Consider the following 27,860-nt stretch of genomic DNA (forward strand, 5'->3'; position numbering starts at 1 on the left):
CACCTGTTAATTAATTAGTAAACTTGAGATATATAAGAAGCGCGCATTTAAATTCCATTTGAAATAATATATTAATATCCTACAACACTTATTGCGTCTTAACAATATGAAGTAAATAAATTAAATCACAAATCGTCGTGGCACATACTCATTAAATTATATATTTTTATTATAAGAAAGTTAAATAAATAGATGGATAAACTTTATTTTATATTTAGAGAAACATAAATACAGTTTGAGTGGTCTTGGAACGTTTTCTGTCACCTGATACTTAAAACCTAAACAAAACACACGCATAAAAATCATGAATAGGCCCTTGTTCTAAAGTTAACAGTAAATATGGTTATAAACAAATACATACTCTATAAGCAAACAAGAAAAGGAAATATATAATAAATAAATCTTATTTATAAATGAAAACCATATCACAGGAACTTAACTATTATTGTTAATATATATATTTTTATATTAAATAAAGAGTGATTCATATAATAAATGAATTAATAGAAATATTGAAATATAGCATTAGAATAATTATAATGATGCTTCACGATAAATGATAATGTCAATCGTACTGAATAACTAAATATAGAATAATTATAGAATACACCTCTGATAGTCTAGAATATTTAACCGAATGATTGTATCCAAGTACGGGAAAATAGAATATAAATAATATAAGTAATAAGAAGATATAGAATGGATAAAGTAAAGAACGTAAATGTATAAGCTTATATCTCAAATTCGTATTAGTAGAAAGTATAAATGTATAAGTATAATATTTAGTAAAGAACATAGATATATAAGTATTTATACATATAAGCATGAGTGTGAACATGAGAGTAGTGGGGAGAAGTTGGAGAGTGGAGGTCCGAGATCTCTCTGCCGTCTGATGTCACTTTACTTCTCTCCGAGAACTCTTCACGAATACAACTGTTATTACTGATCAAGTTTTATCAATACTTTATAATAAAATTCAGTCTTCAGATAAAAGTTATTTTATCAATTACATCTATCCTTAATCATAGTTTAATTATTTCATTAAATAACAATCATAATCATCATCATCGTAGTAAACAATAAATTTATCCACTGTTTTCAAATTCAAAATTTGGTTCCGCGTGACAACGAACTGCCCACTGTCCAGGAGGTGGCGTCAGCTCCGATCCTAGTAACCTCCCAGGACATAACACGAGATCTTTAAGGTAGTTTGGCACTCGCATCCCAAGTCAAAAAAATGACTTTTTTTTTTTTTTTTTACAAGAAATGAAACATCTGTTTTCATTAATTATAATTATAATTAATATTAGTAATAATTAAGACAAAATCAATATGAATTGAAGTTAAATAATTATAATTACAAAATTTACATATATTACATTGACTTGAATAGTTCGAGGTTATACCAACTGTCATAAATTTTTTACAGTTGGTACCATGATCTCTCTAACATGTTTTGTTTATTTACTTTTTAAATAGGTAAACATAATCACTACATAACAAATGTCAACTGGATTTATGTAAATAATTCATTTACATTATTTATTGTCTTGACATTAATTATATTTATATTTAATAAGTTAGTCTCAGTGAATATTTCAAATCTAGCGCGCACAACGAAGCTGCCATTTTTCCTAGTAGACATGAAAGAAAGTAAGTGTCCGTCTATAAACAAAGACAGATAGCTAATGATCATATTAAAAAATTAATTTAAAAAAAAACCGTGTGGTAAATCATTCTGAAATTTTTTTAGTATTCGCTTTAGATATCAAATTATCTAATAAAACGTTTTTTTTTTGTGGGTCAAGTTTGTCAATTTTTTTACAAATTATTGATTTCCGGTAAAATTGAATAAGGACAACCATAAGAGCCCGTATATAATTACATGATTTTAATTAATTATATCTCTTAAACGACCTGGTAAAAAATTCTGTTTTTTTTTTCTCAAATACATTTAAGTACAGTTTTTCAAATAAAAATAAAAAAAGTAGGGGTCAAGTTTGAGAGCTGTAGATGCCAAACTATCTTAAGCGGTAGATTTCAAACAATTTTTTTTTTTAGTAGAAAAATAATTTTGAGATGGCTCTCTAAGGATTACAAATTATTAAAAAGAAATTTTCATTCATTAATCTTAGACTATTTACGATGATTTAAATGTGGTTTCTGTCAAATTTTCGAAATTTCTTTTAAAATTTTTGGCGACGAACATCCGTCTCATGAATCGTTGAAAAAAAAGAAATTTGAAGATTTTTTAAAAATCTACATGTGGAGATTTTTTTTTTTTTTTAATGTATTTAATTTATGCACCTAGAGTGAGTTCAATATAGAAAGTCTAAAGATTTCTGAATGATAGTTTTTTTTTTTTTTTTTTTTTTTTTTTTTTTTTGTGAGGGCGCCACTCTAAAGCGTTCAGTAAGTGACATGATACCACTTCTTTTTCAAAAAAGACTCCGCCTACAATCTTCCTCTCAACTCATTCAAACCGTACTATTGTAAGATCACGCTCACTATCGGCCAACTTTGGAATCACCTCGCCGTGAAAGGCTCTTATACAGACTTTTGAGGTTATTTACCATTTAAGTTAGGGCTCCTCTACTCTAGTCTCCTCTCCATGTATATACCTATATACCTATGTAAGTATGTCCAAATGTGTTGTATGTATACAATATATACTATACATTATGGTGTATACGGATAAAATAACTGTTCTCTTGATCTGTCTAACGAGGCTGCAATCCGTTATGATTATTTTCACTCGAAATTCAGTAGGTTGAGATTAAAATTTTACGTGGCATACAAAAATATCAATTATATATCTTTAATTATTAATACAATGGAAGTTCGAAATAGAAAGTCAAAAAATAATGAGAAAATGATACGTCAATCCGCTAGTTTTGATTATCAACAATCTAAAATTCAGAGTTGTGTTAGCAAAAATCAAACTAATGAGGTAAAAAAAATATATTCTTATTGGTATAGATCCCTTATTAAAAGAAGCGATTTAAAGTGATTAGAAAAAAAAAGTTTAAATACTTTTGAACACACTCAAATAGCCCTTATGGACATTTAACATTAAAAATCGTTTTAAATCACTTTTTTTAATAAGGGATTTGTATATACTTTAAGTATATTTAACTATTTTTTAACTCTAGAATAATGACGAAGAAGAAAAATTAGCATTAAAAGAATTTATGGAAAAAGTTGAAACTGAACAACCAACATTAGTCCCATCTAAAAGAATTATTATTAGTTTAGAATTTGATGTAATTGCTGTAATTTTATTAGTTGCTGGTATTTTAACTAGAATTTATAGACTGGAAGAACCTAGGAGTATTGTGTAAGTCCAATGAATATAAGTTGTCAGTAAAAATTAAAAGTATTTATTATAATTTTACTTTATTTTTTGCAGATTTGATGAACTTCATTTTGGTAAATACGTTGGCCTTTATATGAAGAGAACATTTTTTTTCGATTCTCATCCACCATTAGGAAAGCAAATGATATCAGCAGTAGCATATTTATCTGGATTTAATGGAGAATTTAAATTTGATCGAATTGGAAGTCCATATGCAGAACAAGTGCCTTTATTTGCATTAAGAATTGTTCCTGCGTTGTTTGGAAGTTTTATGGTACCTACAGCTTACCATTTAGCTATTGAATTAGGATTAAAACCATGGAGTGCATTAATTGCTGGATTGCTGCTTCTTTTTGATAATGCATTATTAACTCAATCACGGTTTATATTAATGGACAGTATACTTGTCGAATTTTCATTATTTGGATTATTGTGTATATTGAAATTTCATAAGATAATGGATAAACCAAATACATTAGCTTGGTGGATTTGGTTAACACTTGGAATTATTTCTTTAACATGTGCTGTTTGTGTTAAATACGTCGGGTTATATTCTTTAATACTTGCAATATTTATTATTACTCGTGATTATTGGAAACTTTTAAGTAAAAAAACTCTCTCTAATACAGTATTATGGAGTCATTTAATTGCACGAATATTTGTAATTATACTGTCTTTTAGTTCAGTATATTTAGGAGTATTTTATATTCATCTTTCTGTTCTTACGAAAGCTGGACCACATGATGCAGTAATGACTAGTGCATTTCAAGCAAGTTTAGAGGGCGGGCTAGCAAGCATTACTAAAGGTCAACCTACTGAAGTGACACATGGAAGTCAAATAACTTTACGTCATACATTTGGACGTGCATGTTGGCTTCATAGTCATAATCATTTATATCCATTACGATATCCTGATGGACGAGGAAGCTCTCATCAGCAACAAGTTACTTGTTATTCATTTAAGGATGTGAATAATTGGTGGATTGTAAAGCGACCAGAATTTAATGATTTAGTAGTAACAAGACCTATTATTCCTTTAAAACACGGTGAAGTTGTCCAATTAGTTCATGGTATTACTAGTAGAGCTCTCAACTCTCATGATGTTGCTGCTGCGATGACACCACAGAGTCAAGAAGTATCATGCTATATTGATTATAATGTTTCGATGCCAGCACAAAATTTATGGAGAGTTGAAATAATAAATCGTGATCAATCTGGTGATACTTGGTATGCCATTCAAAGTCAAGTGCGTTTAATTCATGTTGGTACTGAATATGCATTAAAATTTAGCGGAAGACAATTACCTGATTGGGGTTTTAATCAGCATGAAGTTGTTGCTGATAAAATAATTGAACAAGACGATGCTGTTTGGAATGTTGAAGAGCATAGATATACTAAAAGTGAAGATCAAAAACAGAGAGAACGTGAATTAATAAATGCTGAAATGATACCACTTAAAGCTACTCATCTTACATTTTGGCAAAAATTTATTGAACTTCAGATAAAAATGGTATTTAGTGGACAAGAAAGTCAAAATAGTCATATGTATTCGAGTGGTCCTTTAGAGTGGCCGTTAATGGCCAGAGGAATTGCTTATTGGGTAGCCCATGACAGTAACGTAAGTTTTTATTATTTAATTTTATTAATTTGTCATTTGAAAATACATTTTTTATTCCAGGCACAAGTACATTTATTAGGAAATGTAGCTATTTGGTACTCTGGCACGGTCGCAGTTGTTATTTATTCTATACTTTTAACAATTTATTTAATACGGCGAAAAAGATGTCATTTTGATATATCTGATACTGAATGGAATCGAGTAGTTCTTATTGGTCAAGTTCTTTTTGCTGGATACATTCTTCATTTTACTCCTTTTTTTTTCGTTGAGCGTACATTATTTTTACATCATTATTTACCAGCTTTAGTTTTTAAAATATTGCTTACTGCTGCAGTTGTAGACCATCTATATTACTTGATTAAGTAAGTTTAAAATTTATTTCAACAAACTTTTCTTAAAATATGTTTTTTTTTTTTTCTTAATGTTACAGCTCATACCATCATTCAAATACTTTAGTATTATTCATAAGACTGATTATTATTACATGGATGACGTTAATTATTTTTGTTTTCCAAAAGTTTATTGTATTAAGCTATGGTATGACGCCATTAACAGCTAAAGATTTAATGAAATTGAGATGGAGTGAAACCTGGGATTTTATTGTGCATAAATTGTGAGGAAAAAATATACACAATCAATATACGTTAAGTATTTAAGAAAAATAGTTATATAATTAGAAGAGTTTATTAAAATTTTTTATTAGATCAATAATTTTGTAATATTTTTTATACATTTATAAATTAAAATTCTATTTTAACAAATCGTACTATAATATCAGTTTTCCTAAAATTGTGCATCATTATACTTATGTACATAATATATATATATATATATTCAATTCTACGAGGCGCGCTATCATTTCTTGTTTTTCCATATAAACAGTGCTTAAAAATTTTTTTTTTGTTTTCTTCAGTTATAACTACAAAAAATTTTTTTTTCATCTATTTTGATGCATACCTGCTTATAGAAAATTTAATTCTCTACAAAAGGCTCTGAGATAGTTTTATCGTAATCCCAACGGGTAAAAAGTTATCGGGCTTTGAATACCCGCAACTAAGTAAATTCTAAGGAGGATAGTTATAAAGCAACGATTTGCTGTAATTAACGTTACTTATGGATAATTTATTAAATTTCTATAAATCTGAAATAATTTTTAGCTCTCTGGGGCAATTTATTAGTGACTGCAAGATTTATTTATAAATTGATCAAATTATTTATTAAACTATTTATAATACACTTATCCAAAAAATGAAAGGAACAAGAAAATTTTATAAAATTTTTAGCGATTTTTGGCAGTCTGTATTTTCGTGAAAAATGATCGTATTGGAAAAGTAAAAAAAGCAAATTGAAGCTTGAAATCTCTAGTTTAAAGATCTTCCAGCAAAATAATTTTTTGAGCCACGGTTTTTGCGGAATCATTAGAAATAGCTCGAGACAAAATTTTTCTAAATTTCTTAGTTTTGTTTTTTAGGTCTACGGGGCCGGAAAAATTTTTCTCGAAAAAACCAATTCATGGTTCGTTTAGGAAATTTATTCAGCTATAATTTGCTTTTTTTTTGTTTCTCTGTACAATTTGCTGCTAAGATATGAGCTTTCAAATGAAAAAGGATCCTTTTGTCTTTGATTATCGATATCTCAGCAACTAATGGTCGCATAGTAATTTAAAGGGCAGTTTGAGAAACTTGAATGAATACCCTACAAGCTCCATTTTCGATTTTTGTGAAAAAAAATTTTTTTTTATCCTGAATATCAATTTGAAAAACCCACAAAAAATGGCCATTTTCTAGTTTTTTAGTCAACTCATCGCTACTCTGTAAATATCGATAAAAAAAATAATGTTGCCAGGTGATTTTACATCTTTATGTATTATAAACTCATTTTCTTTTAATTATAAACGGTGAATCATGAATAATTTTTAAGAACAAGCTAGTATTTACATATGTATATCTAATTTTATTTTTTGCACATTGAAAAAATATAAATTACATAATCAAATCTATCGTAATACAAAGTAAGTTCTCAAGTCATATCTGATCGAATTTTCTTTCGTTGCAGAAATTCAAAGCCTGATAACTTTTTACCCGTTAGGATTACGGTAAAACGATTTCAGAGCTTTTTTTTGTAGAGAATTAAATGTTCTATAAAATGATGTACATCAAAATAGAAAAAAAAATTTTTTTCGTAGTTTTGACGGAAGAAAACGAAAAAACAATTTTTAAAATGCTATCTATAGGGAAAGACAAGAAATGATAGCGCGCCTCGTAGAGTTGAAATATTACGATGGTCTTTCGCGAGAATTTTTTTTATACCTTAGAAAAATTTTTGAGATTAGAGCAAAAAAAATTTTTGTTTCTGGACCACTAATATATAAATATATATTAGTGCGTGCCATTTTAGGGCAATTTTTTTTTCAACACTAACAGCTTCTATACTTGCAGAAAGGTAAAATAAGATGCCTGTTAAAATTAGAGCCCTTAATATTAACAGGTGTCTCATCGCGATTTTTTATTTCCCACCTAAATAACATGGGAAAAAAAAATTTCAAGTTTGAAATTTTATACCTCGGCAATGACTCATTGTATACAGATAAGCTCTGGACATAATTTTATAGGGAATTCAACGCTCTACAGAGAAAGTCTCTTATCATTTTTTGATAAATCCATCTGTTCAAAAGTTATTGAAGCTTGAACTCAGATTTATAATAAATTTCGAGATTTATTTACTTTTCTGGCGATACTATCAGACTTATCACAAAATGTCATGGAATCTTTTTTGTAGACAATTTTATTCCCTACAAATTATCTTTGATAAAGCTTTTTCAAATTTTGCATAACTTCCTAGTTATATCCATTTCAATGTCAAGCTCTTAAAAAAATAGTGTTCTGATCGATTTCAAGAGTTTGACATTAAAATATGTAAAATATATTAATATTAAGGGCTCTAACTTCAATAGGAATCTTATTTTACCTTCCCGCAAGTATAGAAGATGTTATTGTGTCGAAAAAAAAAATTTGCCCTATAATGGCACGCTCTAATATATATATATATATATATATATATATATATATATATTTAACATTGTATGTATTATATTTTTAATTAATAAAAATTAAAATTTATCAATTTGTTAAAAAACAATATGAATATTCTCTGATAAATCAAAATGTTTATATTTCACTTAAAAACATGATTTAAATTACTATAAAAATAATCTTTTCCAAAAATTTTATATTAGTTTCAGTTTTGAGATATCACTAGAAATCAGAATTGACAATTTTTCGACTCATTTTATTATCAATAAATATTAAAAATAAAAAATAAAGCAACAAACTATTTTTAAATTTATCAACTTTTTCGACTAAATCAAGGGCATAGCCGGATAAGCTTGCCGAATGGGTCCCCTCGGGGTATTTTATCGACACTTCGGGGATCGACATTTAAGCTACTACTGACTCGGCAAGTATTAGATAGATGCATACTCGACGCACTTTTTCCAGATGAAATCTGTCTTTTGGCTGATCGAATTTTACTAAAACTATTAGTTACATTAGTTTTAGAATTTTTCTATGAAAAATATGAGCGGAAATATGATTTTATTGTATTTTTTACGCATATTTCAGAATTTGGGCATCATCGACGGAGTGTAATATCTATTTTATATTGAAAACACGATTATTTATATACTTGTTTACTATTCAAAGAGTATGAAATTGTTGAAAGAAAGTCTTACCGAAAAAATTAAAAAAATTCCTGTGTACAGAGGGACGTAAAAGACGTCTTCTGGCAAAATTTGGTTATCGCATGTTTTCAAAATCGCATTCAAAAAAAATATTTTAGTTTTCTTTCTTTTGTTAAAAAATTGGCTTTTTTACTTGGGAGTCATAACAAAAATATTTTTTTATGATTATTGCTTGTAATTATTTAAAAATAAAATCGCTTTTAATTAATTTCCTATTTTACTATTGAAAAAAAAAATCAATATTGAAAAATAGGATTTTTTGAATAACTCGAAAACTATTAGAGATTCTGAGCTGAAGTTTTGACTGAATTTTTTTTTGTTTGGTACCAAATCGATTCCCGAAGTGTCGATAAAAAACTCTGTGGAGGCCGATTCGGCATGCTATCTGGCTATACCCTTTGTTGGATAAATTCATGTTTTTGTACCATTTAATAATTTATTATTCTTATTTAACGTATTACAGGCATATATTGAAAATAATTAGGACTAAATAATTTGTACATTACAATTTACAATTTTTTTAGTCATTTGTAAAATTAAATTTTAAATTTATAAACTATTTATATTAAATAATAGCGACCTCAAAGATCTGATTGAAAATCATCATTAGAGTAAAAAAAAAAGGCATATTTTTATTATATCACAATTTAAAAAAATACTTAACTTTCCATTTTCCTTAAAATTTATTGATGGTAAGTAAAAACAATTGATCGAATTAAACCATCTCTGACGCTATCTGTACTGTTGCCAACGCCAAAGGAAAAAAATACAGTATCACATGTCATTCTTTGAACACAATCTCCTATTGGATACCATCCGGGCTTATTAAAGACAACTCCAACACGATAAATCTATATTAACCGTTGAAAAATTTTTAATTATTACATAATTAGATAATTTAATCAATTTATAAATATTTTAAGAAAACGATTTACTTACCTTATTTTTTTGAATATAAACAGGTCTGTTAAAACCAATTTCTACCAACGTACCAGTAGTAGCTTTTGTTGTAAAGTGTGTATAAGTTAATCGAGAACCATCAGAATCAAGTAGATGAGCATATAAAATTTCCGTATAAGTTCCATCAGCAGAACGCATCATTTGATTAGCCTATTAATAATAAGAAATGAATAAATAAAAAAAGAAAGTCATCAAATATCACAAAAGTTACGCATCATAGTTATTTATAATAATAAATATTATAAAATATACATTTACTTCACAAGCAACTTGTGTAGGAACTTGGACACCAATAACACAAATATTTTTATCAACACTAAATGTTACAGAGCAATCCATTACTCCAGGATTTAAATATTCTGCTTGCTGTCCCATTGATCGTAAGCAATAATATTTAGGGCCATCTCGGATTCCACCTTCAACTAGTACTGTAGGAAGATTATCATTTGAAGTAGAACTACCAAGTTCTTTTCTTCCATTGAATTCAACATTTGCAGGATACGATAACCACGAACTGTCATTGTCAGTACGATCAGTATCTGGATTAGCAATTAGAGTTGAATGACTAAATGATGTAGACGGATAAATTTGCCAGTGGTTTGATAAATTTGATGGACTAACGTGTCGACCTATGACTCCATTGTATTTCTATAAGAAAATTTGCTATATAATTATTAAATGAAAATATTATTAGTATTAAAAAACTAATTTATTGTTTATTTACCTGACTTCGACCACTATGAAGTCCTGATAGCCTTCGAGGTTTAATTCGATGTAATGGATTAGTTGAAAATCCTTCAGGCATAGGAATATTACTTCCGCTGGATGATACATTCATAAGTATTGCAAATGCTTCATCACGTGATAAAAGATTTGATCTTCCAGGAACTTCAGCAAATTGTTGTGGAGTAAGAGTTAAAAATCGTATTTTAGATAATACATTACCAATAACTGATCTTGAAGATTTAGCATCAGATGGATTTAATGATTTACGATTACATTCAGCTTTAGCCCATCGTTCAATGGCAACAAATAATTCAATTTCCGAATCAATTTGTAACTCGTCCTGTTCAAATATCGTAATAATTGTACTAAGTTCAACTTCATCCCAACTTGGTTCGTTTAAAATTTCATTCGTTTTCGTACAAATTATTTGTAAGCATTTATCCATTAATACTGGTTCTTCAAATAATTTAGCAAATTCATAAGCTCTACATGCTTTATTTGGTGATAAATCAGACCATAAATATTTTGTGCATTCTTCGACTAAATACGGTAACATGTATTTTTTGGCACAATAACAAAGTTCACAAGCTAATTCAAATGATCCTAAGTCAACTTTATCCGTATAAATATATTCTAATAATGTTTTAAATGCTTCTGGCTGTACATCACGAATAGGAATTGGATCTGATTTTTCTGCCATACTACCGTAAAACATAGCTTCAAATACAGGACTAGACATCGCTAAAAATAATTTATGACCCTCAAGGATTTGTTGTTGCGGTTCTTGACCCACAATAAATTTACAGTCTGACCATTGTCCAGACTCCAATAGATAACGTCCTCTTTGAGAAATTTTTTGTTTTGATATTTGCCAATCACACGGTAGACCCATTTTCGAATTATATATCTTTAATTATGATATATATGTTATTTTAAACTATATTTAAAATCACTGTCTAGCTTACATAAACCTAAATTCTAATAATAATACTTACAAATGACACGTATAGCTAAGAAATAATTATGTAGAAAGATGTTTGCTTTTATCTTAAAATGCGTAGGTTTTGATAAAATATTAAAACAAATTATATTTCAGATTTTTTTTTTGTTATTTTCATAACATCACTATTACTTATTTATTCATACATACTTAATTAAAAATCATAACTTTTATTACTATTAAATACAAACAATGAGTATTTATTATTATTGTTGGTAATTGAAGTAATGATAAAATTAATATTTGTATTTGTTTAATAAATAAAATAATTAAACACTAACTTTTCTTTTAACGACCCGCGTACATAACTTCGATCAACTTCTATCTGCGCCATCTTGTTTTATTTTATTATTCTTATATAGGTATATGATCTTCTTTACCTCCTTTATACCTACTATACATATCTATATGTATGGTATATATCAAGAGAGGGGACTTTTTTATTTCCGTACCTGGTTTTTTTCCGGTGTCGTTGACATTTTCTATAATTATTACATGAATTTTTCAAAAAATAAGAAAAAAAAATTTTTTTATTAAAAATTAATATCTATCACAACGAAAGTTATTATTTTTATCTAATATTAGTATGAAAATAAAAAACGTTAATAAGTAATTGTGCTGAATATAAGTCAGTTAAAAATTATGATATAGTTTTATCAACTATAATATATCAAAAATTTTATACGTATGTTTTAAATTTTTTGAAAAATTTGTTAAATTAATAATAAACTTTGATAAATATACTTAATAATTTTTTAATATTTATCAAATTTAAATTACAAATTTAATAAAATATCTAAAGTATAACAATATACTAAAAAACAAAAATTAAAAATAATATTAATGTTGCTTGTAGTAGAAAAGAAAAATAATGTATAGTTTAGTACGAATTTGATGACAGTGGTACATTTCTCGAATGGCGCATACACGGCATACACGGCTCAGCTGTGTGTAAATATGAAGGCAAATTAATGCCGAGTTATAATGCATTTTATTGTGCTTTTAATTAGTTAACAAAGTGCTAGATCTAGCTTTGATCTTAATAGGTATGTATTTTATTTTCTTAATTTATCTATTAATTAATTATTAAAATTAATAAACAAGAGTAAACATATATTTTTTTTGTTGGTGAATTCTCGGAGCACCTCTTTAATACCCACTTAGCTTTTTAGAATCACTATTAAGATTCAACGATCTGTCAATAAATATATTAAATATAATCTGTTTATTTGCTTTTTTTTATTTCAACCGATAATACCATTTAAAATTATTTAAATATTATTATTATTATTATTATTATTATTATTATTACTATTATTATTATTGTTATTATTATCATTAATGTTGATATTTTTAAATGTTTTTTTTTTTTTAAGATACAATGGACCTTGTTGCACTTGCTAAATTTTCATTATTTCACTGCAGTTAATTTCTTTAGAGATTTTATACATGGTTTAATGAACGATACAGGACAATATTTGAGTCATTGAATTAGTAATAAGTATTTTAAAATGGAAGTGATACGTGACGAGGATCGGCGAAGGCGCCTAAGAACTTTAGAAGAAAAAATTAAAGATCCAAGGAGTATTTCCAATATTGATTGTCTTTTGGACACAGTTCAGGCTCTTGTGGCTGATTGTGATCATCCAAGTGTTAAACGCATGAAAAATATTGAGGCTTATATGACTAGATGTAAGTGTTTAAGTATTTTAATTGTGTAGTTATTTTACCAATTGAAAATTATTTTTAGATCTTACTATCACTGATACTGTTCAAACTTTATAAGTTTGTTATTCACACCAAAAATTACCACCTGATAGAATTGAAATTTTTATGAATAATTGTTTTCGAAAATATTTTATCATCAACTATTTTATTTTTACCTTTCTTTTTAAAAAACATTTCTTTATTATTTAAATAACGAAACATGACTTTTTGTGTTAAAAATATTTAGTTTCAAGTATGGGTTTCTGAAAATTATGATAAATTTTATTAAAGTAAAGAAATTAATTTTTTTCGAGACTTATTGCATAGAAGAATAAAACTTTAACAGGTAGTTGCTTTTAATACAAGTAACAAATCAACTAAATTTGGCAATAATGAAATTAAAATATAATTATGATTTGCTAAAATGATATGTACGCATATTTAATAAAAAAGTGTATATAATAGTCCTTTATATGTCGGTAATATATGTATTAGGATGAGCCAAAAAAACCAACCTATAGAATTTATGTCCTAAAAAGGACCTCTATATACCGAGAAAAAAAATTCTCCCATTGGGCAAAATTTTTAGCTCAATTTTAAAAGGTGTCGATAGCCATTTGAAATTTCCCATTTAAATAACACGCAAAAAAATGTTTTTTTGAATAAAAACATTATACAGGCCATCAAAGTCTAGAGTAAACAAAATCATACAAATTTAAGGCTTTATTATTAAAAATATCAATACTACGAGAAAATTCTTGGACTAAAATTTGATGAAGCAAGTAGAAAACGCAATTGACATACTAGCTTCATAAAACAAATAAAGATTCAACTTTTTTATTTGCATTGTATTCCAGTTTTTGACCTATATATTTTTTTTATTTTAATAGATAATAAAATATTATTTATTACAATGTGGATGTTGCTGGTGATTTAATTGCACTACATGTAGAACAAATTTATTGATTACTTCATTAAATTTTAGTCCAAAAATTTTCTCGTAGTATTGATATTTTTAATAATAAAGCCTTCAATTTGTATGATTCTGTTTACTCTAGACTTTGATGGCCTGTTAGTATACGAAATATCAAGTGTAAAAATTCGACTCCGAGGATTTTTTTTTAGGAAATTGAATACCCTACAAGAATATTCTAGAGCCAAATTTTTATCTCACGCGGTTCCAATGTTATAATGTTTTTATTCAAAAAACATTTTTTTTGCGTGTTATTTAAATGGGAAATTCCAAATGGCTACCGACATCTTCTAAAATTAAGCTAAAAATTTTGTCCAATGGGAGAATTTTTTTCTCGGTATATAGGTTCTTTTTAAGACATAAATTCGATATGTTGGTTTTTTTGGCTCACCCTAATATGCATGGATACATTTATACATTTGGATAACTATGTTATTTTTATACTGCATGAGTTAAATGAAACAAAGGTTTTTTTTATGAATTTTATTTTCATTATTTATTATTGTTATTATTGGTTACAGATGATTCAGTAGCACGTGAAATAAACAAAATGCGTATGCGTACAGATGATTTTACTCTTATTAAAGTCATTGGTCGTGGAGCATTTGGTGAGGTGCAACTAGTTAGACACAATTCAACTCAAAAAGTTTATGCTATGAAATTACTTAGTAAATTTGAAATGGTAATTATAAACAATGAATATAGCTAATTATTGTATAGTAATAAACATTCATTATTTATAATTTACATAATTGTTAGATTAAACGGTCGGACTCAGCATTTTTTTGGGAAGAAAGAGATATTATGGCACACGCCAACTCTCAATGGATTGTACAATTACACTTTGCTTTTCAAGATCATAAATATCTTTATATGGTAATGGATTACATGCCAGGTGGTGATTTAGTTAATTTAATGTCTAGTTATGATGTGCCAGAAAAATGGGCAAAATTTTATTGTGCCGAAGTTGTACTAGCATTAGACGCTATACATTTAATGGGATTTGTGCACAGAGATGTTAAACCAGATAATATGTTGCTTGATAAATATGGGCATCTTAAATTAGCTGATTTTGGTACTTGTATGAGGATGGACGAGGTAAAAGAGTAATATTAATATTATTATCATTGCATATGAATATCATTATAATTTAAATATCAATAAATTATTAAATATTATAGGATGGTTTGGTAAGATCAGATACTGCCGTTGGAACACCTGATTATATATCCCCAGAAGTACTTCAATCTCAGGGTGGTGAAGGTGTGTATGGTCGTGAATGTGACTGGTGGTCTGTAGGTGTATTTCTTTATGAAATGTTGGTTGGTGATCCACCTTTTTATGCTGATTCACTTGTTGGTACATATTCAAAAATAATGGATCATCGTAATTCACTTCATTTTCCTCAAGAAATAGATATATCTCAATCAGCAAAGAGTATTATTTGTGGGTTTTTAACTGATCGTACAAATCGTTTAGGAAGAAATGGTGTAGAAGAAATAAAGAAACATCCATTTTTTAAAAATGATCAATGGACATTTGATAATTTAAGAGAATGTGTTCCTCCTGTTGTACCTGAATTATCAGGTGACGATGATACAAGTAATTTTGAAGACGTTGATAAAGAAGATACTCCAGAAGAAAGTTTTCCTGTACCAAAAGCTTTTTCTGGCAATCATTTACCATTTATAGGATTTACTTACTCTGGTGATTATCAATTTCTTGTTTCTTCAGGCAAAGAATCAGTAGACGGCCTTGAAAATCATATGAATAATGGGATAACAGATGAAGTTAAAATTTCACAGTTGGAAAATTTATTAGAACGTGAAAAAAGACAAGTTGATGCAATGGAAAATCGTCATCGTACTCTTACTGCTCAATTAGAAGCAATAACACAAAGAGAATCAGAACTAAGAGAAGAAGCTGGTAGAGCTGATAAAGAATTAACTATTCTTCGACATAGTTATAAAGAAGTACAACGTCGTATTGAGCATGAAACAGAAGCTCGAAGAAAAGCAGAAGGAATGTTAGCGGATTTAAAGAAAAAATTTGATGAAGAACAAAGTAAAAGAGCTCGGGATGCATCAAATTCTCAACAAACATCCGAACGAGTTTTAACATTAGAGAAACAAATAAAAGAAATGCAGAGTAAATTAGAAAGAGAAACAGAATCTGCAACAAGAATGAGAAAACAAGCAACAGAAGTTACTGTTGCTAAGCAAACTGCTAAGCAAATGGCCAATGAATTACAAGCAGCAAGAGCTCAATTACAAGCACAAACTGATTCTTTACAACAAGAAGTTGCGAGTTTGCAGGGTCAATTATCCAAAGAACGAAGTTCTCGAACCCAAGCATCAACTTTAACTGCAGAGCTTGAAACAAGATTAGCTTCTTTATATGTTGAATTGGAAAGAAGTCGAGAAAAAGAAGAAAAAGTTATGACAGATAATCGGCAACTAAATGAGAGAGTATCTGCACTAGAAAAAGAAACAGCCAGTTTAACTCTAGAGCTTAAAGCTGCTCAAGCTAGGTACAATCAAGAAGTTTTAGCTCATCAGGAAACTGAAAGATCGAGGATGCTATCAAAAGAAGAAGCTAACATGGAAGTTGTTAAGGGTAAATTTTAATTTATTAAAATAATTAATAGCTTTTACAATAAAAATAAATTTTATTGCATGCATCAGGACGTATGAATTGCGTAATAAAAGGTAACGATGAACAAAAATATAATAAATTTTAACAGTCATGTAATAGTTTTAAAATTATAAAATTAATAACGTGTTTAAATTCTTTTCATCATAACTGCTGCTCATTGATATTACTTTTATTTTTACGTACGTAGTTATTAATAATATTAATTTATTAATACAAAAAAATTATTATTATAAATGTATGATTGTTTATTTAATTGCCAGCTTTACAAGTCAAGCTAAGTGAGGAAAAAAGTGGAAGACAAAGAGCTGAATTACTTGCTCAAGAAAAGGAACGTCAAACATCAATGCTGTCTGTGGATTATCGGCAGATACAACAACGACTACAAAAATTAGAGGGTGAACACAGACAAGAAGTAGAAAAAGTTAAAGCACTTCAGGGTCAGGTGGAACAAGAACAACAAAAACGAAATTTACTTCAGTCGGATTTAGCGCAACAGTCATCTGATGCTGGAAGGTTACGTGCACGTGAGCAACAGTTGGTTAATGAAGTAAGCCAATTACGTGAAGCTAAACGACAAATTGATGAAGAACTAAATAATCTTAAAACTCAACGTAATGTTGATTTGTTACAAACAAAAGAACTTCAAGAGCAGTTAGAAGCTGAAGCTTATTTTTCTGTAAGTATTAAATGTTATTAATTAATTAAGTTAATGATGTTTTACGATATAATTATTGTATACAGACACTGTACAAAACGCAGACTCAAGAACTTCGAGAAGAATTGGATGAAAAGACGAGACTTCAACAAGAACTCGAAGAAGAACGTAGTTCACTAGTGCATCAATTACAACTATCTTTAGCTCGAGGTGATAGTGAAGCTCTAGCAAGATCAATAGCTGAGGAAACCGTTGCAGATTTAGAAAAAGAAAGAACGATGAAGGAATTAGAATATAAAGATGGTTTAGTTAAACATCACCATGAAATTACTGTTAAGGAACAAATGTTGAATCGTTTAAAAGATGGTGAGTCTGAACTGAAAAAGAGTATTGAACAATATGCTAAAGAGAAGGAAGATGCTGCAAAAAGGATAAAAGAACTTCAGGAACAACTCGTTAAATTTCAATCAAATGCTGAAGAAATTGATAGGCTTAGTAGTAAATTAAAAACAGAGACATTGTTGAAAGAACAAGCTATCAATAAATTAACACAAATTGTTGTAAGAAAAGATTTTTCTGCTGGTGGAAAAACTAAAAATAAACCATCTTCAGCAGACCTTCGGAAAAAAGAAAAAGATTGTAGACGATTACAACAAGAACTTACGCAAGAACGAGAAAAATATGGACAATTGGCAGCTAAATGGCAAAAGGATTTACAAGATTTACAAGTATATATATTTATATATACATATGTACCCACACATTTTTTTATCCCCTGTATTTTTATTTATTTATTAATATTATATAAATTTTTTAATATTATTATAGGCACAGCTTGTTGAAGAAAATCAAGCAAAACTCCGATTACAAATGGAATTAGATTCAAAGGATTCAGAAATAGAAACACTACAAATGAAAATATCGTCAATGAATTCGGAGACTGCCAGTGTATCGTCAATTGAAAATGATGGTGATGATTCAGTTTTACCGGAACATGGTGCCATGAGACTTGAAGGCTGGTTAAATGTGCCGAATAAACAAAATATTAAGAGACATGGGTGGAAAAAACAATATGTTGTTGTTTCATCAAAAAAAATTATTTTTTACAATAGTGAACATGAAAAAATAAATGCTGATCCAGTGTTAATACTGGATTTAAGTAAAGTTTTTCACGTAAGATCTGTAACTCAGGGAGATGTTATTAGAGCAGACGCCAAAGATATTCCTCGGATATTTCAGGTATATTTATTATTTTATTTGTTGCATCAATACTTATTTATTAAGTAATCTATGCATTCATAGCATATTATAAATTTATTTATAGTTACTTTATGCTGGCGAGGGTGAAGCAAGACGTCCTGGTGACGAAGGTAATGCATTGCCAGTTCCAGAACTTACTCAATTAGTTGAAAAACCAGGTATGCAACCAGTTATTAAGGGTCATGAATTCATTTCAATATCTTATCATATGCCTACAACCTGTGAAGTATGTTCGAAACAATTATGGCATATGTTTAGACCACCACCAGCATTAGAATGTCGAAGTAATAACTTTTGTATTATCTTTTTTTTTATCTATTTAACCATCAATTTTAGTTTAATTGAACTGAGTACTTACTTTATTTATTTGTTTTTTTTTTCTTGCCTAGGATGTCATATAAAAGTGCATAAAGAACACTTAGATAAAAAAGAAGATGCGATAGCGCCATGTAAACTTCACTACGATCCTACTAGTGCACGAGAGTTACTTTTACTTGCTGGTAGTCCAGATGATCAAAAGTATTGGGTAGCACGTTTGTCAAGACGTATACAAAAGTGTGGATATAAAGCAAATTCACATATAGATGGCACCGGACAACGTGTATCTCCAAGGTAGCGTAATTCGACAGACACAGCTTCAGGGAAATTTATTAGCTCTTGTGTTGTGGCACCGCATGAATGGGTATAGTGAGGTTAGCGCTTATTGTTTTGTTAAAAATTAAAAAAAAAAAATTTTTAATACTCTATGCATTGAATACTTACTTTTCTTGCTGATAGATTTAAAATTTTACAAATGTATATATGGGGCATTCCACGCCAAATCGGACGGTTTTAAAAATTGTTTTTTCCGATTTTCTCAATTTTTAGGTATTTTTTAGTAGCCTTCAAAAGAGGTTTCCTGGTAAATTTTGAGATTTTTTTGATTAATGGTTCAAAAAATATCGAATTTTCAAAAAAACCGCTCTTTCTATGGTTTTTTGATCATAACTTTCGTAATAATGGTCGAAATTCAACAGTTTTTTTTTCAAAATTTTCGTTTTTAGATGACCTTTACAGGAAAAAATACAAAACAAATATTCGAAGGGTTTTCAATCGTGTTTTTAAAACTGTCTATTCTTCGATTTTCTTGAAAATTTTCTATCTTAAACTTCTGTCCATTCTGCAAATTTGAAGCCCGGTCCAGTAGTGGGCCTTGGATAATTACTATTTTTTTTTCGCTATAAATTATTTTCAGTATCGATTTTTGACACTGTACACTTGTTTTTCTTATATATTATAAATTAATTTCGATATTTTTTTGTTTTGAGTAGGGATTTAAAAGCAGTCAGTAAAAGATAATACTATTTATGAGCAGTTATAATAAATGTTTTTATTTATTAAGAAGCAACTATTTTGAAGCAAAAGAAACATTAGATTTGCTATACAATACAGCTGAGACCATTACAGGAGCTCAAAAATTTCATATAATTATGTGAAAAAACGATGAAACTGTATTAAAAGCGTTTTTAATTATTTCCGTGTTCTTTTAAGAATTTTACATTAACTATTGTTTTATGTACTAGAGTACTGTTTAATTAACATAGCTCCGTCGTTTTTTCACATAATTATATGAAATTTTTGAGCTCCTGCAATGGTCTCAGCTGTATTGTATAGCAAATCTAATGTTTCTTTTGCTTCAAAATAGTTGCTTCTTAATAAATAAAAACATTTATTATAACTGCTCATAAATAGTATTATCTTTTACTGACTGCTTTTAAATCCCTACTCAAAACAAAAAAATATCGAAATTAATTTATAATATATAAGAAAAACAAGTGTACAGTGTCAAAAATCGATACTGAAAATAATTTATAGCGAAAAAAAAATAGTAATTATCCAAGGCCCACTACTGGACCGGGCTTCAAATTTGCAGAATGGACAGAAGTTTAAGATAGAAAATTTTCAAGAAAATCGAAGAATAGACAGTTTTAAAAACACGATTGAAAACCCTTCGAATATTTGTTTTGTGTTTTTTCCTGTAAAGGTCATCTAAAAACGAAAATTTTGAAAAAAAAACTGTTGAATTTCGACCATTATTACGAAAGTTATGATCAAAAAACCATAGAAAGAGCGGTTTTTTTGAAAATTCGATATTTTTTGAACCATTAATCAAAAAAATCTCAAAATTTACCAGGAAACCTCTTTTGAAGGCTACTAAAAAATACCTAAAAATTGAGAAAATCGGAAAAAACAATTTTCAAGACCGTCCGATTTGGCGTGGAATGCCCCATATATAAGGGTTCTTCGTTTGAAACGAACTTTTTTTGTTCCCTATCGAAAATTTTGTTCTAAGGTAAAAGCCCCCATTATTGACAGGGCCCCTACTATTGACATATTGTTTTAATTTATTAATTTTTCAATTAACTATATGAATAATCACATTGCTCAATACTTCTCATTAATTTTTTGATATTTTTAAATGGATAAATAGTTTAATATTATTTCTAGGTAAAAACTATTCGTTGTAAAAAAAATTTATTTTCCCGAGTAGACCACCATCGCTAGAATGTTTGAAATTTCTTAACAATTTCGTTTAGAGAGATCGTATTTTTAGAAACGGATTTCCCTATACAGTTCTAGTGTAATTGTATCATTAAAAATTGTTTCAGGTTATTTATAGTCCAAACAACCTTAGAATCAATGATTTAGACTGATAAATCTTAATTATCTTGCTTTTAGCATGGAAAAACTTTGACGACGTTGTTCCAGTTTTTAAAATAGATATTGAGAATTCAAAATTGGACTGAATTTTTGTTTTAGCATATAGAACAAGTTTTTCAATGGGGAGCAAAAAAAATGTTCCTTTCAAACGGATCATCCTAATATATATATTAGGCTGTTAAAAAAAAAAAAATTTTTTTTTCGGAAACAGGTTTAAAAGTTTCGTTTAGATATCAAAATACACTTGTAAAAATTAGAGCTCTTGATATTAACATTAAGAGGTTCCGCATCGCACTTTAATCTTTATCTAATATTATTTTTTTATGAATGCTAATATATAAGTAAATTGTAAATGAAACGAGAAAAAATCGGTCTGTCAGTGATAAATACCCTGCGGGCCAGCCCCAAAACTTCCCGCTGATTTCGAGCTCTTTGAGCTCGAAATCATTGTTGAGAATACATTTTCGAGCTCGAAAATACTTTTGTATGCCTTTTTTTTCGAAAAATAATTTTTTTTACCATTTTTTCTACAACGATATTTCTCGAACGAATTCACGCTGATCAAATTTTAAAATTGACTTATCAAGAGGTTTTTGAGAAATTTAAAAAAAAACTAAAAAAAAAAATTTTTTTTAATTCTTTCGTTAACGGTTTCTCTTGAACGAATGAACCGATTTTGATGGTTGAGGTGGCATTCAACGCAACTTACAAAGTTTTAGAGCTGATTAGATTTTGGAATCAATCCATCGAACGAATTATAAGTTATTAAAAAAAAACATTTTTGAAATAATTTTATTTATAAAATATCTCTGAACGTACTCTACTGATTAAGCTCAAATTTTCAGTGCTTATAGTATTTAACATGCCGCATCGAATGACACCCTGCCGATCAAAATCGGTTCATCCGTTCAAAAGTTACAAAATATTTACATACATACGTACATACATACATACATACACACACTCGGACATCATCTTGAATTTAATCAGAATAGCTTCCTAGAACCTCAAAACGTCGACATTTGTTGGAATTTCGATTTTCGCAAATCGGAGTGAAAACAATAACTTCCCGAAATTTTTGAAAATCATCGATTTTCTTAGCGGGAAGTCAAAAGTGTAAGTGAATAAGTCAAAAAATTTAGAGTGATCATAAAGCGCTTTCGCGCTTGAAGTGTGCAAAATATGAATGATTAATATTAAAATGCAGGCTAGTGTATTGTGATGTTTGCCATCATGCCTGGACGCTATTGGTTGACAATATTACGACATACATATATGTCATAGTATTGTCTAGTTGACAACAATATGACATACAACCTACGTAACCACAAGTCCATCGTTAATATATTTGTTCATTGAGTCATTATTTTGATTTTACACTTATATATATTTTTACGCCGGTACTACTTTCTTTATTTTGTGCCAGTAGATAATATATGATGATAATAATAATTGACGATTACTTGGATCAGTTGATTTCCTAATGAACTTATAATACCAAATAAATACCGGTGTTTTTTCCAACACGATGGAAATTTTTACTCATTTTATTATCAGTATTGTCAGGTAATGAAAGTATACATTAAAAAATTACAGTCTAATATTGTTACAAGATCAAGTAGGAAACAAACAATGATTAGAGTTGAGGTTCTACCATTGTCATCATGTTTGACTATAAATTGCGAAAGAGTCTTATTATGAGGTTGAAGATAACGAATGCTATGGCCAGCTGAAGCGTTGCAAATTTATTCAAATATTACAATAATATAATAGGATACCACTTAATAATAGTTTGTCATATTAAATGACATTTTTTTTATTTGTTTTAAAATTCTTTTTCAGGTAAATAATAATTAATTTTTTCATTTAATTGTAATTAACAATGACCTGCGTTAAATCTGTAATCAATCAAATGAACTATGAACTGATAAAAGTATCTCCAGATAGTCGTTAAAACTTTTATTCATCACAATTTTTTTTAATGATTATTTTTTGTCTACGTAAAAAATTGTACAAGCGATAGAGTAATACAGGTGACACTAAATATTTTATTTAAAATAAATTATCTGTCAGTTTAAAGTATCAAATTTTTATAAACTTATTATTGCACAAGTCTTATATATCTATATATTATTTTTTTATTATAAAAAAAAAAAAAAACTACCGACCTTTCTAAAGTTAAAAAGTAATTAATACATGTTTAAAAAATTCGTGATGTCACACACTAGTTAATTTTATTTTATAGTCTGAGAAAAATTTTACCTGATATTTTTTATTTATTATTAAAATTCTTATTTAAATTTCACAACATCCATAATAATAAATATGTCTTATATTCTATATTTATTTGGTTTAAAATATATAATAATTATATTGTGCAGTTAAATTTTCTAAAACATGTAAAATGTTAGATAATTATATTTGACTCGCACATATTGTATATATATTTATTAAATGTACAAGACGATAAGTATGTAATTAACAAATTATCTTGAGCGAAATATAAAAACAGGCGGCGATAAATTACAATTTGTTGCAAAACTTTACTTGCACTACTACGATATGTTATGCAATTATTATTGGAATGCATATTAAATATATTTATACAAATATAAATGATAAATTTTAATTTATATATTTTCTATCTGGTTATTTTTTGTTTTTTTCGGGTTACCGACTATTTTTTTTAATAATAAAATAAATTTTTTTTCTTACTTTCTAATAACTGTTATAATAAAAAATTAGTTGAAGAAACAATAATATTCGATAGTATAAACTGTGATATATACGATATAATATACCATTGGCCTTGTATAATATACCATTAGACATTTAAATCTTGTGTTGAATAATAAATAGTTGTTAGCTAATTGTAGCTTGAGTTTTAAAATTAACTCTGAGTAAGTTTGTAAAAAAACTTTACAATAATATTCGACAATATAAATCGTGAAGGTATGAAACACATATTTTTCAATAGTTTTTTTTTTTTTTAATAATGTAATTAATAAAATTATGATATTTTGCATAATTTATTTATTTATAACTACAATAAGTGCGAGAACAATAAATTATTTTCAGTAATGAATTTTTGTTACCGTTCGGCAATATGGAGTTCAAATTATTAGTATTTCTACTAATTACTAATTTTATAGCGAGTGAATAACATGGAAAATAATTTTTTTGCGTCTTCTGATTTTTATAACTAATTAACAATACGTCGTAAGAATAATATACTGACATAGTTTTAGAGGGAAATGAATGCTCTACAAAAAAGTCTCTTATCCTTTTTCGATAATTCCAATTGCTCAAATGTTATTTGAGCTTGAAATCAAATTTATAGTAAATTTTAAGATATTTCTACTTTTTTAGCAAAACTATCAGATTTATCACAAAATGCCACAGGATCTTTTTTGTAGATAATTTTTTTCTCAGCAATTATTTTCCATAACGTTTTTCAAAATTTCGCATTGTTTTCTAGTTATTTTCATTCTAACGCCAAGCTCTTAAAATCGATGGGAACATTATTTTTTTTAAAAAATTTCTAGGAAATAAAATTATTTATAAAAAAGATCCTATGACATTTTGTGATAAGTTTGATAGTTTCGCCGGAAAAGTAAAAAGATCTCAAAATTTACTTTAAATTCGATTTCAAGCTCAAATAACTTTTGAACAGATGGATTTATCAAAAAATGATAAGATACTTTTTTTTGTAAAGCATTTAATTCCCTACCAAAATATGTCTGCAGATTATTCTTATGACGTATCGTTAGCTAGTTATAAAAATTAGAAGACGCAAATATAATATTTCCCAAGTTATTCATATGGAAAATAGAAAAGTGCGATTGGAACCTGTTATTATTAATATTAAGAGCTCTAATTTTCACAGGCGTATTTTTATATCTAAATGAAACTTTTGAATTTATTTCTGAGAAAAAAAAAATAAATTTGTTTTTTTTTAGGTCTCATAGTCTTAAAAGTTTTTTTAAGGACCTAAAAAAAATCCTCCTAAAAAATCAGCTCGATATCTCGAAAATTGAGCTGGCGGTCTAAAAGTTCATTTTCCCATTCAAAATACACGTAAAAAAATTAGTTTTTAGTTTTTCGAGGAAACATAAAAAAAAATTTTTTTTTTCCAATTTTAACTTTCATAGCCCTATAGGATATCTGATTCCCTACACAAATGTCCGTAATAGTCATGCTCGTAACTACAATACAAAAAAAGTTACAATTGTAATTGCTTAAGATTCCAAAGTTCAACAAAAAAATTTTTTTTTTTAACGTATCATTATTGTTTGTACTTTTTTTGATGTTTAATTATTGGAATTTTTTTTTTCTCGAATTTTAATTATAATCTTTTACAGAATTCACAATTTTTTCCGCAAGAAATTATTATTTAAGCATGCTCATAAAGTAAAAGAAAAAAGAGTATTCGAGCTTTCAAGGTATAAAATAATTTAAAACCGTAACGATTAACTTTTTTTATTTTATCTGTATTAGTCAAAAATATAGGTTTTTTATGAAAGACTGCAAATTGAAATTAGAAAACATAAAATACCACCAATTAAATAACAATAAAGTAAAAATAATAATTATACATAAATAAAAATGATTTTTTTTCAAACTTTGGAGGCCCGTAACTTTTTTGTATTGTAGTTACGAGCATGACTATTCGAAAATTTTTGTAGCGAATATGATTTCCTATAAAGATATGGAAGTCAAAATTAGAAAAAAAAAAATGTTTTCTTTGATTTCCCCTCGAAAAACTAAAAAAAGATTTTTTCACATGTATTTTAAATGGAAAAATTAACTTGTAAACCGCCAGCTCAATTCTCGAGAAATCGTCCGAATTTTTTAGGAAGATTTTTTTTAGATCCCAAAAAAACTTTTGGGACTATGATGAGACCTAAAGAAAAAAAAATCAATTTTTTTTGACACACCGTAATATATATATATATATATATTACTATATATATATATATATATATATATATATATATATATATATATATATATATATATATAGTAATATATATATATATATATATATATATATATATATATATATACTAATGTAATTGTTTTACTTTTTATTGTGAAATCATCAAACAGGTCAGTAAATTGCATGATTGTCAATTATTATATATATCAAGCTGTTTAGCCGTTTTGCTTTTTTTTTTTTATTTTTCATTTAGCAGTTGTAGCTCTGGGATTTATATAAAATTAAAGCTTGACATTTTAAAATATTATTTTTTTTTTCATATAAATTACAAAATTGTGGTTCTAGAGAATCAACAAGATCTACCTTGAAGCCATATTTAACTGTTCAGCAGAGGTCTGCTACTCTACCAGCAAATGCGAGTATGGGCAAATGATATTTTAAATATTTTTATTAATTCTTTTTGTCATTTGTGATCTCTGGCCATTCGTTAAAGGACCAATAGTTTAATAATAATAATAATATATATTAATCATGCCTTATTGTTATTTTTTTTTCTGACTGAACAATCAGAGAATCTCACATCAATAATTCAATGAAAGTTTTAGGCAGCCTTACTATATTTTAATATTTTTATGTATGAATCGTTAAATATTTGCCATTTTATTATTTGATGTGAGTCGGTAGATAATTGCACTACTATACATTAAACTATTTCTCCTTGCCAACGATATAAAGAAAATTGTTTATTAATTATTTCAAGTAATCAATGACTTTGTTATAAATAAAATTTTGCTATTTTTATTTTTTAATTTTGGTTTAATGTAAATATCAGGAATTACCATCAATATTCATAATTGTTATTATACTAGATAAAAATAAATCGATCGTATAGTATTATTACTTTTGTATGTAATCTATATTACGCAGATTAAATAATGAAATAGATCACACGATTTTTAATAATTTTTTTAAATATTAAACATTAATAATCGTGGATCTATGTTTTATTGTATAGTATGAGTAGATAATAACTATTTTAGGGATTTAATACATTTTTTCTAATTAATATATCAATGTTATTGATATTTAATTGAATTAAATTTTATTATACAAATAATGTGGTTGCCTTCAAACATTTATAAAATCAATGCGTTTGCATAAGAATCAATTAAAGTAGCCGAAGAAAAGAGCATTAATGTATCCATATTAATTTTTTATATCAAAAATCGAAATTATACTTTTTTATGTATTTTCTTAAAACTGGTGCTTTATATTTTTACATGTAAATGGTAAATTGCATATAAATGGTACGATATTTTAAAATTAATGATAAATCGAATCCTCTGAAAATAAAACTTCCTTGTGCCTTCCTTCCTTTCTCCAAGATTTTGAATAATTAATCGTTTCAACAAATGATAATTAATTATTATGGCTTATAATTAAAACAGGAAAGGGATAGAAGGAAAAAAAATTAATCATGTGAAAAAAAGTTGTTGTACGGTTATTAGGTTGTATAATATGAATCATTATTGTGATTAAAACTATTTTGTAGATAATACATGAGTTTATTCAT

The 27,860-nt window shown here is 27.5% G+C and overlaps 3 protein-coding genes across 6 annotated transcripts; 2 read left to right on the top strand and 1 right to left on the bottom strand.

Moving 5' to 3' along the window:
- Positions 1-2,505: 2,505 nt before the first annotated feature.
- LOC103571479 (protein O-mannosyltransferase 1) lies at positions 2,506-8,003 on the top strand. The gene is made up of 5 exons (XM_053738221.1): positions 2,506-2,950; positions 3,153-3,337; positions 3,410-4,973; positions 5,034-5,335; positions 5,404-8,003. Exons 1-5 carry the CDS (start codon positions 2,834-2,836, stop codon positions 5,588-5,590), a joined length of 2,355 nt encoding a protein of 784 aa, XP_053594196.1. The 5' UTR covers positions 2,506-2,833; the 3' UTR covers positions 5,591-8,003.
- Positions 8,004-8,247: 244 nt separating this feature from the next.
- Positions 8,248-11,753, bottom strand: LOC103571480 (BTB/POZ domain-containing protein 6-A). Of its 2 annotated transcripts, none has more exons than XM_008549650.2 (5): positions 11,394-11,753; positions 10,397-11,305; positions 9,925-10,320; positions 9,652-9,822; positions 8,248-9,563 (listed from the first exon to the last, which is right to left on the bottom strand). In XM_008549650.2, exons 2-5 carry the CDS (start codon positions 11,288-11,290, stop codon positions 9,396-9,398), a joined length of 1,629 nt encoding a protein of 542 aa, XP_008547872.1. In that variant the 5' UTR covers positions 11,291-11,305; positions 11,394-11,753; the 3' UTR covers positions 8,248-9,395. The 2 variants fall into 2 exon arrangements, with proteins under 2 accessions (XP_008547872.1, XP_008547873.1); XM_008549651.2 differs by having other exon boundaries at positions 8,249-9,563; positions 9,931-10,320; positions 11,394-11,752.
- Positions 11,754-12,016: 263 nt separating this feature from the next.
- Positions 12,017-27,096, top strand: LOC103571481 (rho-associated protein kinase 1). 3 transcript variants are annotated; one of them, XM_053738210.1, is made up of 12 exons: positions 12,017-12,083; positions 12,255-12,444; positions 12,775-13,090; positions 14,600-14,760; positions 14,838-15,176; positions 15,260-16,694; positions 16,994-17,409; positions 17,475-18,116; positions 18,217-18,627; positions 18,713-18,932; positions 19,038-19,260; positions 26,633-27,096. In XM_053738210.1, exons 3-12 carry the CDS (start codon positions 12,910-12,912, stop codon positions 26,718-26,720), a joined length of 4,116 nt encoding a protein of 1,371 aa, XP_053594185.1. In that variant the 5' UTR covers positions 12,017-12,083; positions 12,255-12,444; positions 12,775-12,909; the 3' UTR covers positions 26,721-27,096. The 3 variants fall into 3 exon arrangements, 2 of the variants coding, with proteins under 2 accessions (XP_053594185.1, XP_008547875.1); XR_549050.3 differs by lacking the exon at positions 12,017-12,083 and having other exon boundaries at positions 12,116-12,444; positions 19,038-19,340; positions 26,633-26,716; XM_008549653.3 differs by lacking the exon at positions 12,017-12,083 and having other exon boundaries at positions 12,116-12,444.
- The last annotated feature ends 764 nt before the right edge of the window (positions 27,097-27,860 follow it).

The sequence above is a fragment of the Microplitis demolitor genome, chromosome 4 (genome assembly GCF_026212275.2).
Source record: "Microplitis demolitor isolate Queensland-Clemson2020A chromosome 4, iyMicDemo2.1a, whole genome shotgun sequence".
NCBI lineage: Eukaryota > Metazoa > Arthropoda > Insecta > Hymenoptera > Braconidae > Microplitis > Microplitis demolitor.